The sequence below is a fragment of the Bactrocera dorsalis genome, chromosome 3 (assembly GCF_023373825.1).
Source record: "Bactrocera dorsalis isolate Fly_Bdor chromosome 3, ASM2337382v1, whole genome shotgun sequence".
Taxonomy (NCBI): Eukaryota; Metazoa; Arthropoda; class Insecta; order Diptera; family Tephritidae; genus Bactrocera; species Bactrocera dorsalis.
In genome coordinates, this window is record NC_064305.1 from 78,406,407 (window position 1) to 78,421,239 (window position 14,833).

Genomic DNA, 14,833 nt, shown 5'->3' on the forward strand with positions numbered 1-14,833 from the left:
TATTCTCTGAGAACGACATTTGCTTTACTTACCGTTTGTCCATCTGCTAATCTCTGCTGAAACGCCACAAAAGCGAACCATTTCTGGAGCGGATTGAATGAAATGTGAATCACTTACGCAACCCTGGTCATAGTGGAATCGCGGTGAAAACGGTTGCCACACTGAGATTGATGGGAATTATTTACTATTAGCTGCTGCTCTACAGCCAAACCCTTAACGCTTTGGACCTCTACAGTCAACAAGTGGACCATATAAGAGAAAAAAATGGCCAAAAATGCCAAATTCTGGCTAATACGAGGGGAAATATGTTTCTAGAGTACATCGTCAGGCCACAAAAATCGTATATATTGTGCTGACCTGTCAAAAAACCTTTTCCTTTTTATGACGGATTGTTTTGCTGGTAAAAGAGGATTTCAAGTAGCTCAGATCAGGATGTAACATACCGAAAGTCATTCAAATTTCCTTTTAAATTTTTACAAAATTTTTTTGATACAAATTTATTACTTCATCGTTATTTACTGTTAGATTAGTGCCAAATAATTTAAACAAGGTGAGAACTATAATTAAAAGAATGTAATTTATGGTAACTCTGTTTTTTCTTACAATCACTCGTTACATGAAATCAACAATTACGTGAAAACATTGCGACACAATCGAAAAACTCTCACGTTCAGGAAGATAATGCAATAAACTAAATCACACACTAAAGAATTCGTTGCAAAAGAGACTTCAACTAGCTAAACTATTTACATACTCGTAGCTAATCGCATAAGAACTATTGTAAAGCGCTCTGACAATGAAAAGCTTTGACATCTCAGTATTTTATAAATAGCATTCTTAAATATATTACGAAAACAGCGCTGTCAATCTTTTATTTCTCAAATATATAACAGTACTTTATGTGAGATGAGCTGAGTATGTACAGATGTCTCAAAGGGTCTACGTAGATTTTATGTTGTGAAATTGATTAAGTGGACCAGAGGGGAATTATCAGTTTGATTAATTATTAATTAATTTTGATTTAGCACTTTATGTTTATATGTTTCTGCAAGTCATTGTTATGAGCTTGTTAGACTGATTAGACAAAAACATAATTTTACTGGACATGTGACCGGGCAATGACGCAGCGTTTTTTAACTTAGACGCTGATACTATTTATTGACGTTAATGGACATGTGAAACACCAGTGAAGCAAAGTTGATTTTCTAACTTTCTTTCTTTTAACCTTTGTGTGTACTTCAAATATTCTTAATCTTAGTTCTTAACAATTTAATTCATCTTCGTCTTTTTCTTTACAGCGTAGACACCGGTTACGTGGTTATAATCAAATTAATAACAGCGCGCCAGTCGCTTCTTCCTTTTGCTATTTATACTCGTACCAAGTGCAGTCAGATTCCTCTCCACCTGATCTCTCCAACGGAGTGTCTGTTTGACGACAGAAGATATTTGTATTTCGTCTTGCTTGCGTTCACTAACAGACATATTTACTTCGCTTCTTTGTCCAACCTAGAGATAGCAGAGCTAACGAAGCGGTCGTTGAGGCAAATGAAACGCCTTGTCTGAATTTTTTATTGTCTTATTAAATTCTACAATACTTTTTAAGTTAATCCGTTTAAGAGTTTCGGAGATAGAGCCTTGAGAACATGTTCGCCATTGGGAAGAATTCTCGAGAAGTGCTCAGCCGATCTTCACAGGTCTTTGGAACACAATTCTTAAAGACTTGGACGAAGGATTTTTTTCCGATTACAACTATTAAAAAAATGTGGCGAAGTTTTCACTAAAATTTTAATGTTTTTTGCAAAAATGTCTACCAAAAATCCAATTTTCAGATCTTTTTCTTCGTCCAAGTTCTAACTTAAAGTTTTAATTAAAGCACGGCAACAAGGGTGCATCTTTTTCCGAGGGGTCACCAGAAATTGCGTCGAAATGGGCGAGTTGAAAATATTTTTTTCCAAAATTACAGAATTTTTTTGTTAATAGTGTATGTTTGTAACAATAAAAAATTCGAATAAAATATTTAATTCTTTGTATGAAAAAAAAAAATTTCTTGAAAAAAGCGTCAAGGCTCCAAATAAGTGACAACCTAAATATCATTTTTCAAAGAAAATAATTTATGAATCGATTGTGAAAACGCTTTTTACTAAAATATTCCTAATCCTTTACGAAATACTTTGGAGTATGCACCAGAATGCAGCATCCTCTTATCAATAGTGAAAAGCTAAGATTTAACTATCACCTTTTGGCTTTAAATTCATTAGCCTTATAAGGATATTTGCATCGAAACGGCTAGAATGGCAATGAGTTGAAGTTCTAATTAGTTCCTCGTGGTTGCTCGTTGCCAGATTTGGCTCGCAAAAGTAACTTAAATATTTCAAAACTCTTTTAAACTTTTTTTTAAACCTTGATCTAATCTTGTTCTTGAAATTCTATGGATCGTTTAACTACCGTTGATTAATGTAGCAACAAGTAAATTTTATTCCTACTTCTAAACTCTGACGTATCTTATATTCTAAAACATCCCTAAATCATACTACTTTACCTGAAATATTTTCTAAAACAAAAAAAAAAAAACATTATTGAATATACTCACGTATCGCCGAATTACCTCATATTGATATTTCACATAGCGTTTTTTTTTCGAATATTTGCGAGTTACGTGATTTTATTCAAATTCGTTTGAGTTTTGTCAATTTTGTTTTTGGCTTAGTACTAGTTTATTCGTATATATGATTTATTTATATGTATGTGTAAAAGCAATGTTTATTAGTAACAAATTTTTAGCACAGCTTATCTTTTATTGTGTACAAATATTTTTGAAAGTATGTTTAAACCTTTATTTATTTATTTTTGCATTATATAGATTACATACACGTGGGAAGCTGAGATATGAGCTACATATTAGAGCTATTAGAAAAGTTTAAAGTATCTGGAAATATCTTATATACTATAAACCACATTAATTAGGCGTGTTTTTGTGGGATAAGGTTGATAACAGTAAGTTTTATTTGTTTAGTGCACGCTTTGAGTCTTTGAGAGCGAAGCACACTATATAGTAGATAGGAAAAGTTGAAGTTGAAGCCTTTGGACGCAATTTCATCAGGTATGTTAGTAAGCTAATGTGAGACCATCCATATACAGATATGTACGAGTATGTACGAGTATATACAAATATTGCACAACAAATGCAGAAGAGCAACATTGAGTTCCCAGTACGTCTTGCCTTTGCGATGAATATCAACAAATTGCAAGGGCAAACGTTTCAAGTGTGCGACGTCAATTTGGAAGAACCGTGCTTCTCCCACGGCCACTTGTTCGTCGCATGCTCGAGAGTAGGAACACCAAGGTGCTTATTCATTTACGCGCCAGGTGGACAAACCAAAAATGTTGTATACCAATATGTTTTATAAATGTTTTATAAATGTTTTATAAATAAGTAACAGTTTTACAACAATAAATAAAACACAGAGTAAAAAAAGAGTTTTAATCGATTTAGGTGTAGCGAAGTGCACAGGGTAACAGCTAGTATAAGCATAAATTACCAAAAAATTCAAAAAAATCAAAAACAAAAATCCAAAAAAATAATAAAATTAAAAAAAAAAAAACAGGAAAATAAACAAAAGTAAAAGAAGAAACTTAAGGCGCAAACCTAGTTTAATAGACAAAAATAGATGAGTTTTAGCAATGAAAAATAAACTACTGGGACAGTTATTTTAAAATTTAATTTTCTTTTTTAAACCATGAAGGCATATTTTTTTTTTAATTTTTCAGTAGGTGTGCCTTTTACAGATTCCTCAGCAAACTAGATTTTCTACACCTGTTGAGTGCTTCATCTTTTACACCAGCTCTATTTGCTGTATTTTCTATACATTCTAGAACTGTTTTGGGTGTTATTTGGGTATTCTAGTCTAGAAATTGAGAAAATCGAATTATCTTCTTAAATCGATGTTTAGATACTCAAAAATATTTCCAAATATATCTCAAAATCCAAATACTTTCCGAAGTTAGCATTTTAGTATTATGACTACTAGACCTGTATGAAAGAAGATTAAACCCGTCTTTCTCTAAACTATTTTTTTTTACTCTCTTCATGAATGCATAATTCAATGAAAAAATTTATTTTTCGTTTTTTTTTTTTTTTTTTTGGAACTTAATTTTGTGTACTCTTTTAATATATACAAAATGATAAAAAAAAAATGAATGTAAAAATATGAAATGTTTTTTTTTATCAATCGGTAGATGGTTGATTACTCAAGATTGTGGGGAATCATACAAATACTTACACTGCTTAATGCAGTCATTCCTGAAGACAGCACATACTATATATTGTAACTATACTAATACAAATATGTCTTCGCCTATCACAAATCTGCTAAGATGGTTTAGGTCCATATCCGATCAGTCACCTGAAACAGAAACACCTCCTAGCAGGCGTTTTAGTTTAGTTTCCTGCAATTCTGCTGTGGTCAAACACCAAATACAGTCTAATGAGGAAGTAACTAATTGCCAAAGATAAGGAGTCTAGGCATATCTTAACTACTATCCAGCGTATAATCGAGCTAATATCCCTGTCCTGCTTTTAGAGCGAGTTAGCACCTACTGTCGAAAGGTCAAAAACTTTGTTATACTTTTAAAAATTAGTTCAAATAACCTTTTAAAAAATCGGTTTACTAAAGGTCTGGGTCAGTTAATGAGGGTCAGTGTTGCATTCATGTAAATAAGATCTGTAATTTTCCGAGATCAGTTTCGGTGTGAAGCGACTTGAGTTTGATATTGTACACAATTGGGGTTTCGTATAATAACGCAAAATTCTAAGGTTTAACTGACCGATTGCCAAGCTATACATAAATATAGTGATCCTTAGTAATGTCAGATGCTGGTTCATTTTAATTTGAGCTGAATTATTCATCGTACAGGACGTCAATGCTCTGTACGAACTTCAAGAGCGAATTTATATGTATCTAATTTTTATACTTCATTTAGTCTCCTGGCGAATCGTACTCAATTGGTTACTCGGATGACATTTCACCAGCAACTACAGCATACAGAAAGCTCAATCAGCTCATGATACGGACGGAAGCATGGCTCGACTTACACAACCTCCAGCTCGTTGCGGAAAAACAGCGCTACAACTGCTAACAATAACCTCATACCCCTCGAAATAAGCATATAAGCAAGAGGGATTATTCCTAGGATACATAAAACAATAAACTACCTAGACGTAAGACTGGACCTAGACTAACCTTCTGGGTTCAAATCCAGCACGACGCAGGAAAGGCAGCGAAAATCAACTCCCAACTTAGCAAAATAATGACCAAAAAAGAGAAAACTCTCTAGCTTGCACCACACCGCATCTCTCAGAGTAGCATCAGCCTACTGAACAGTGTCAAGTGATGCAATATAAACTGTAATATCGCAATTGACCTTCTGGTATCTGAAAGAAAAAAACTGTGGGAGCTAAAGAAAACATCCGAAAACAACAAAAGCGCTTTAGAACAAATAAAGAAAGATACAATAACAACATGGCAACGAAGATGGGAGAATAAGAGTCGCGGCAGATGACCAGCCAGATTAATAAAAGACCGGACAAACCGATAATAAGTCGAGTTTTACCCAACTCAGCTTTTATCCGGTCACGGATACTTCAAAAAGTATCTCCAAGCTGTTTGGCATATAAAACGACGCGACAGTAGACGACGCTGAACGCTCGAATCTCTTAAACTGCGAAGCACCCAGATTTCTGATACGAGTTCTAGATTAGATTGGACAGAAACGTAGGAAGTGTTCCAGCGTCTTTCTCATGCCGACTTCCCTTTTCATTATGCCTAAAAAGTTGTGCCCATGCCCATCCGGTTCAGATGTGATGCCAGTAGATTGTGACCTGTCATTAAGCGAATAACCGTGCTGCTGTCCTTTCGAGACCGTTTGAGTAAAGAGCTTGTGTGTTTTCCTTACAGCTCTTGCTCATGACGTCGCCGATCTTTTCTGTAAATTTATGGAAATCGCACGGAAACCACTTCTACGAAATTAAGTAATATGCAAACGATATAAATTACTTTACTGTCTCAAGTTTGTTGGTGTAAAATCTCATAAATAAATAGTGCTTGTGTGTGCTTTTATTTATTACATAATGGTTTTTATTGTAAGCTTTAACATTTTATTATTTATAAGTAGCTTATTGCATAGCATTAGTGAAATGTATATGAATTTGTTGTGTTTTATTAATTTTTTGCTGCTTTTTTGTTAATTTTCTTATGTGCTTATGCGTACATAACATAGCATAATATGTACCATATATACAAATATATATATTATATGTATGTCGTATGTAAACTATATACATATTTAGGACTTATGTAGAAAACCTTCGAAAACTCGCTTAAATATCAATGTTGCACATTCTATGGACACTTGCATGCGACAGCCAAGGAAACGCTGTCCTAACAGTAAATTAGAAATAGAACTTATGAAATAAATGCGTAAAATTAGGCAAAGTTAATATATTTAATTTATAAAATAATAAGTAATCGTATTAAAAATAGTTGGTAAACTACTGACTACCGTTATGCGGCAGCGCGTGCATTATTTTGATTTGCATTCCACACCACAGGGCGCATGTGTGTGTTTGTAGTCTTCTTCTTCACATGATCTCCGTTATGTCTTGCCAACTATTACAAGTATTTGGAAATATAGTGTTTTTGTATCAGACGACCCGATTTCTTTTTGCAAATATAAAATCGTATTAACTGCTAATCGTTGAAGTTGGATGTCTGCGGTGGCACTCTGGGATAGAGCTGCAATTAAGAGAGAACAAAAAGAGATAGAGAGAGAGATTATTAGTATATGGTATGTACTAGCTTTAGAAACGAAAATCTTTTTTTTTGGTTTTCTTTTTAACAGTTGATAGAAAAGACTATAAGAACCTGATGGAGATACTAAATGGTCACTATTTGTTGGCGGCATACGACAGAACGGCACTCCTCTTGGACTTAGCAAGTGAACCCCATCTGGTATCGCAAAGGACCAAAGTGGTCTTTGCGTGGCTTATTGGCCTACCAGTTTAACCTAACGTAACCTAACCTAAAGTCATAGTAATATCTGAAAACGAAGTCAGTTAGAAACCACATAAGCAGTCAGCTCATATAACTGGTGTGAAAATAGTTGATTGGCAATACTCGTGATCGCTTTAGAGTATCTCAAATAATCATAGTGATTAAGCTAAAATATAAAAATTCAACTTTTGTGTTGAGAACCGAAGAGACCGAACCACATATCGTCGTCTTCCTCTGGCTCCGACTTCACCATGTTGAAAAGTGAAGCACTTGGGTGTCATCTATCATAGAAAGCTATCTTGGAAGCAAAATGTTTGGGAGACCGAAAGCCTTGTACTGCAGCTATTGGAAAGCGATGAGGTCTATCATCAAAAGTTGTGCTGTGGCTTTACTAAATTGTAGTTAAACCAATATTGCTCTATGGTATATAAGTCTAATGGAGGATGCTCGAAAAAGCTACACTTGCTAAGAAGCCTGAATGTGTTCAAAGAGCTCTAAATGGCTTCTCAGGCTCTACACCAGGAATATAAAGCCATTTTACACATGGAATCCGTAGATATTAGAAGCAGTTGCGTTGTTCCGAAAAACGCTCCATGGCTTAGGGAAACTGGGTAATATATGAAGCGCTTCCAAAAAGAACACTCTGAAATTCTCTCCTGCTTCAACTGCATCCCTGGAAACTTTGAGTACTGCCTTTTCTCGGCTCCATTTCATGGATGGGTCGAAGCTAGGAGAAAATGTTGGAGGAAGAGTTTTCTGCAAGGAGCTTTCCGTAAACCTTAGCTTTAGGCTACTGAAACATTGTCGTGTTTTTCAGACAGAAGTGACTGCTACAAAAATAGAAGTAAACGAAGTCAGAGATATGAGTATTCACTCCAGCAGCAAACCGGCAATACTAGAGCTGAACTCACTGACTGTGCTCCCGAATCTAGTTAAGGATTGTCTGTTCTCACTAGAAATAGCATCAATCTATCAGATCAGACTCATTTGGATGGGTAAGGGTAAAAATCTTGCCGGACGGAAGATGCCAAAGTTGTTTGGTGGAAGGTGAGGTGGAATCATCCATGCACTTTCTCCTACATTGTTCAGCTTTTATAATGCTGAAGTTGAAAAATCACGGCAGTCTTATCTTCGAAAAACGGGGAGGTATAACCCAAGCCGACATTAACGATCTCGACTCATTTTTGATAGGCTCAAAGTGCTTTGTCGATTTTTTAGGGTCTTATGATCACTTATAGAGTAAGTTTAGATACCACAATGGACCTGAATTTTAAGTTTTTCAAGTGAAATCCCCATTGGGATCCACCTTTTAATCTAACCTAACCTACTCAATGTAAAAAAAGAAGAAATAAAACAATCTTGAAAACTTTGACTGACTTTGAGAAACCTTTTTTTTTAAAGTTCAATATTCTAGATCTCAGGACCACAATAACTAAAACAGTTGCAGGATCATCGTTGGCTTTGGATCGCGCCTTCGACAGAAAAATTACGAAAAAAAGCAGACCAAACAACAAAATTTAAAGTTTGAACATAGAGTTTTCAACTTTAAACATGTGGAAAGTGGACTTACAATAGAAGCTTTTGCCATATGAACCTAAATTGGGATAAGAGTAAACGCTTTACAGCTCGTCTGTCTCTCTACAAATCCGTAGGTCGCTAATTAACTGTTTTTTCTAGCGGTTTTCTTATTTTGCAATAATAATCTATACTCACCCCCAACAGATTTCTGGGCACATAACCCTCCTCGTCGCTCACATTCTTGGCCCACCACCACTCACTCTCGGCATCGTCGCCTTTACGCAGAATAATCAGACGATCGTTGACTTGGAATGTTAGTTCGTCGCTATTTTGAGCATCATACGAGAATACCGCATACACTTCGCCGTTATGAAGTATACCGAGTTTCTCTTGAATACCTATGAGAAGGAGAGAAAGAGAGAGAGAGAGAGACAAAGAGAGAGAATATAAAAGTTAAGTATAATTTCTCACACAACGAGCACTTATTCAGACATTCCAGTACTTACTGTATAAATACTCAGAGCAGCCATCGAAACCCTCCTCATCTTCTTCGCATTTCTCCGCCGGTGTTTCATGATCCGACAGCGTCGAGGCAAATAGACAAGCGCCATTTTCGACCAAGAATTTCACCATAGATAAGTTGTTACAGCTAGCGGCGCAATGTAATGGCGTCCAGCCATCGGAATCTTGTGCGTTGACATCGCAGCCAAATTCAACGAGAAATCTGTAGAAGAAGAGAAAGAAGACACGGTAAAAAAATAAGTTTTAACATCTTTGGGGCACTAGCTACTCACTTGACTATGTCGAAGTGCCCCGCGCAGATGGCGTTGTGCAGTGCGGTGATGCCTTCATCATTGGCGGCGCTGGGATTCGCCACTTGCATTGCGGTTTTCTTCACCAGTTCCAATTCACCCTCGAGACTGGCGTCCAGCAGTAAGGCGAGCGGATCGAAACTCACACGACGCGCCAATTTTGGTTTGCCATTAGCGGTAGACGCTGATGATAGTGAAGAAGATGTTGGTGCGCTACCGGTGGATAAGGCGCGTCGCTTCATACCATTGGCATCAGCGGCCGTTTCAATGCCGCTCACGCCCTCGCTGTGGTGCTCAATCTTATCGAGTTCGTCTAAGCTGGAGCTCGTCTGCGAATTGCTGTTTGGCGAATGCTGTGACTGTGTTGTTGGCGCACTGGTTGTTGGCGGCGGCACTTGTGGCAGCGAATACTGCGGCAGCTGTTCCGGCGACGAGGCGGCCGATGAAGTGATGCTGTCTGAGACAGTTGAGCGATTACCATTGTTGTTGTTATTACTATTATCTTGAGCATCTTTGCCGCGTTCGCCGCGTTGACTACCATCGGCGGGGTAGAGGAACGATGATGCGACTGGCATATCCATTTTTCGCGCGGCTTGCAGCGGTGGCTTGGGCACATTGCTGCTCAGCTTGAGGCGCGGTTGCTCGCACATGGGTTGCTTGCGTATTGTCAGCGGTTTCGCCTTGATCGGCAGATTATCATTTATATTGAGCGTTTGTAAGCCTTGAGTGGCTTGCTGCAATTCACTTGACGCAGCTGTTGTTATTGACGCGGCGTGTACGGCGGGCTTTTTCAGCATTGATGTTGCTGGCGTTGTTGTACCTTGCGCATTTGACGCAGCGCCTGCATTATGTTCACTCGCGTGCTCTGTGGGCGACATTTTGCTCGGTTTGGGTGGCAGCGCCGGCCGATCTGGGTATGCGGCGTTCGCTGTTGCCGCCGCTGCACTTATTGTTGCTGTCGAGGTGGCTGTCACGACATTGGGCGCAACGCGATTCACCTTAGGACTAATGGGCACCATTTTCGGTATGGAGCTTGTCACCGATGTGGGCGCCACGCTGCTAATTGGCTTACGTGGCGGTATTGCCAGACCGCTGGCTGTATGCGCTTGCAGCGGTTTCGGCTTCGTGTGCGCGCCTTCAGCACTTGCTGCGTTCGTTGTTGTTGTAGACGTTGTCGCACTCGTGTGCGCCACGGCTGTGGCAAGCGACTTATTGGCAGCGCCCAGCGGCATGCTGTGCACAGTCAACTGTTGCTGTTGTTGACTTTGTTTTTCGGTTAGCGCTTCACTCGCCGCACCTTCGCATCTTCGTTCCAATTCGGTGCGCGCGTCCCTCGAGGCTGCAGTTGCGCTGTTCAGTTTGCTAATCAAAACGGTCGCAGAGGTGGAGGAACTGATGCTTTTCGGTATTTTGCTGCCGGTGGTCGTAATGGCAGTGGTGGTGGCGGCGCCAGTTCCACTCGTCGAAGCAATCGCTGCCGCTTCCGCAGCCCGCGCTGCAGCTTCCGCCGCTTTGGCCGCCTCTGCTGCTTTTTGCAGATCCCGCTTCTTCGGACCGACCTCGGCGTAGATATGCATTGATGTGTCCACCTCTACGGGTTTCGTTGGTTCCGCCGCCTTGGCAGCGGCCAACGAGGCTGTCAGCATTTTCTTCGCCAACTTTGATTCGTCGCTCTCGCCGCTGAAGAATGTTTGCGCGTTTGCGGCGTTGGTGCCACTGTGTGGCGCACCGCTTTGTGGACTGTGCGTGGCGGCAGTTATGTTGTGCTTCATGTGTGTCAAATCCTGTATCAGCTGATTCTGCTGATTCGTATTAGCCGTTGCCGCGGCGTGCTTTAGTATATTACCCGCGCCCAAGTAAGCGCCGCCAGCCGTCTTGTGCGGCGTGTGTATGTATGGCTCCACCGCGGCGACATTGCCGCGCGGTATGTTTCGGTTCTGCTCGCGTGTGATGATATTCGGAAATTTCGAGGCGTTCTGCTGTTGTTGCGTCGTGGTCAACAGATTGTTCGCCTGCTTTTGCAGCAACTGCTGCTTGAGCGCTGCCACGCCGCTTGGTTTGTGATGATGCACGCTCTGCTGCTGCTGGTTGTAGGCAACATTGGTGTGCGGTTTGCTGTATGCCTGCGTCGGCGATGGGTGTGACTGTTGCTGTGACGCGCTTTGTTGATGCGCCTGATGTTGTTGTTGTTGCTGCTGTTGCTGGTGTTGCTGCTGCTGTTGGTGCAGCTCAAGCGGTGGTATGTGCAGTTGATTTTGATTTTGCGCGTTGTTTTGTATATTGGCGGCCTTCTTGCGTTGCAGGCGCGTCTGTAGCTCGTAGATGCGCTGGTCGACGGAGCGCAGTTCAGCTTGGCGTTGTTGTAGCGCTTCGCGCTGTAGATGCAGGCGCGCATCCTGCTGCAGCGACAATTGATTGCGGTACTGAAAGTGCATTAATATTTAAGTTTCATAATTTTTTTTTGTAAAGTTAGTGCTTGTTTTTTACTCACCACCAACTCGCGTCGCAGCTTTTCGAGTTCCCGTGATGCTTGTGGTGGCAGCGGTTGCGCGTTGCCACTATTATTGCCGTTTGATAACAGGTTTATGGGGCAGCGTCGATCGCGTCGCAAATCTTCTAGCTGTCGTGTGAGCGCTTCCACTTTCGCTACCGCTAAACTAAGCTCTTTCTCCTTCTCGCTGAAGAGCGCACGAATTGAGTCCAGATCGTTGCCTGCGTTAGTACAGAGAAGAGATTTTTTTATGTATTTTAATTATTTTAAATAAATAATGCAATCATTGTAAAAGAGGTTGATATCCTATCCTTGCAGGAAAGTGGAGAGATTAGACATTTTCCAATTTTATAGAAACACGATTTTTCAAAGATATATAATTTAAGTCTTTAACTAATTTTTTTCTGGTAGAAAACGCCTGTAAATAGGTGCTCCATAAGCTTTTTTTGACATTTCTAGCGAACTATATTCCTTCATTGAAAATTAAATTTTGGGGTTTATCTCGAAAATTTATTTTTTAACTGATTTGAAGACACTCTTCATCTGAGTGTAAGCTAGGATTATATGAAGTTAAGAAATCTTTTTTGACTTCTTAGTCAATAACACTAGTAGCCTCCTCGATTTTAATACAAGTATATCTAGTTTAGGGACTTCTTCCGGCATCATATGAGCTTCTTCTTCTTTTTTAGCTTTGCAATTGTGGATCGGTCTACGACGAGAGCAAACAACTTTGTCAGTTGGCTTTATCTTTTCCGAAGTCACGCCAGTCGTTCCATTCCAATTACAGACAGGTCGTCATGAACTTGGTACTTCCGTTTGATGTGTGGGCGCTCTTGCCACCGCTGTCCACCCATGAGCCTCGAACCTAAGGAGCTTTTCGCTCTCTAGAATATTTCGTGTCCTTTCTCGTCTTGGTTCGTCATATGGCAAATATATCGCTGTCAACACTGATGTAGTTCCTAGGACGTGAGAAATATTTGTCTGCGGCTCCTAGATATTTTGTCTTGTGCTCGATCTTTTCAAGACCAACCTCTTCTGCTTATTTTTCTAGTTTGAGCTGTCGGCTCTGTTGTCAAGGTCTATGATGTCAATATCTTCTGCGTACCCCAGTACGCTTTTGAAGTAGGCAGTGCCCCTAGGTTTCAAGTCACAGCACGATTAACTTTTTCTTGTATTATATTAAAGAATATACGAATTCTTCTACAGGCACAAGGTGTCCCAATGAGGATTCAGAACCATAGCATTCAGCGAAGCACGAACTGCGCTTCACCGTTGCCTTGGAAAATAATTCAAGTGTGTCTGACAGTTAATGCCATAGTAGTCCGATATCAGCGGTTACAACAAAGTTTGTATGGCAGCTGTATGATACAACGGTCCGTTGTTGGTAATTCCGAAAAACTCCAGCTTTTTGAGAAGAAAAATTTGTGTGTTCATGTCAATTTCAGATGGGTGCGTTTCAGTCTCGGCTATAGTGTGCTAAATGTTGATAATCTAGATGCGCTAAATTACATGAAATTAGCTGCTATAAGACTGGGCCATTTCTCGGGGTTATTGAGTTATCGACTCGCCAAACTTTCCACACAATGTATTCATGTTTAGATGTGAAACATGAGATGGCGCAATGTCTTGTAGGAAATTGAGATCCTCCGCGACGATTTCTTCAAATTCCGGGAAAAAGTCACGTTATAACGCTCGCTGTTGATGAAACCGGCGTTTCTGAACTCCTTTCGAAAGTAATGAGGTCGTCATACCCCAATTTGTACGAAACGAAATTTTTGCGGATGCAATTGCATTTTCTGAATCACACGAAGATCTAACTCATCCCAATAGAGACAACTTTGTTCGATGAAGGTATTAAATCAGAAATAGGCCATATCTGGAGGATGATTTTTCAATGAAAAATTTTTCAAAGTATCTTTCAAGAAGAATTTTCTTAAAAATCGGACAACTTCCAAGCTTTATACCAAAGTGAAACTTGACATGCTGAAATGTTAAATACTGACAAAATTTTTCACAAAGCCACGAGCTGACAAAATGATCTCACCCCTATTGGTAGACGCTGTATATAGATTTTATAGGGCATCCGGCATTTTTTTTTTGGATTATACAATCTTTGTGATACACTTAATATATCCAGTGCAGATTATAATAAAATTGTAAAATTTTGATTCACCCTGTATTTATAAGAAGATTGGGTTAGGTTAATCTGATAGGCTAGTGAGTCGCACGTACACCACTTTTGGCCTTTTACGATACCAGTTGGAGTTCCGTTACAAGATATTAACCCATTAAGATTATTCAGCCTTTAGGATCCCTGTGCTTAACGCGAGCTTCAACAGCCTTTGTGGGCTCAGATACGATACTTCTAATGTCTCATATCGTGGGGCCCCCCATTACTTAAAGCGTAGCCTTGCCAATGCGGGATAAGTGCACAAGAGATGCTCTATTGTTTTCCTTGCTGAACACATTTCCTGTAGCCTTTCGATCTATCAGCATCATTCTACAAGCGTGTGCGAGCGTGGTGGTGACCAGTCTATGAACAGGGAGTGTACCAGGTATTTTGAAGTAACTTTGCGACAATGTTGTATTGCCTTTTAATATTTATTTAAAACTTGCAAATAAACACTCTAAAGTGTCATCCCTTCAATCAATTGTTTGTCATAAATGGGCTTTTAAAATGTAACGATTTCAATGCTTAACTAAAAATTCAGCACTATTAAAATGATGCTACTCTCTGCTTCTTTTCTATGCAAATGGGTTAGTGAAACACTCAAACTTTTACGAAAAGCACTTAGTTTCATCAAAATAAGACTCACATATTATATATATATATATACACATAAGTATATACATGCATATACTTACATATACATATACATATATACCTTCATATGTAAGCATGCCCTCGCAATTAGAACTTAATGGCACGTATAATTTAATACTTTCAATTTCAACGCTTTCAA

At 39.4% G+C, this 14,833-nt stretch overlaps 1 protein-coding gene across 4 annotated transcripts in view; it reads right to left on the reverse strand.

Moving 5' to 3' along the window:
• Positions 1–6,642: 6,642 nt before the first annotated feature.
• Positions 6,643–14,833, reverse strand: part of LOC105234257 (apoptosis-stimulating of p53 protein 1) — a 127,092-nt gene continuing 118,901 nt past the window's right edge. For all 4 annotated transcript variants that reach the window (XM_049453815.1, XM_049453814.1, XM_049453813.1 and 1 more), the window contains 5 exons: positions 11,871–12,091; positions 9,362–11,802; positions 9,074–9,291; positions 8,763–8,965; positions 6,643–6,791 (listed from right to left, as the gene is read on the reverse strand). In XM_049453815.1, the coding sequence (XP_049309772.1) occupies positions 6,747–6,791; positions 8,763–8,965; positions 9,074–9,291; positions 9,362–11,802; positions 11,871–12,091 (3,128 nt within the window). In that variant the 3' untranslated portion in view covers positions 6,643–6,746. The remainder of the gene's footprint in view (positions 6,792–8,762; positions 8,966–9,073; positions 9,292–9,361; positions 11,803–11,870; positions 12,092–14,833) is intronic.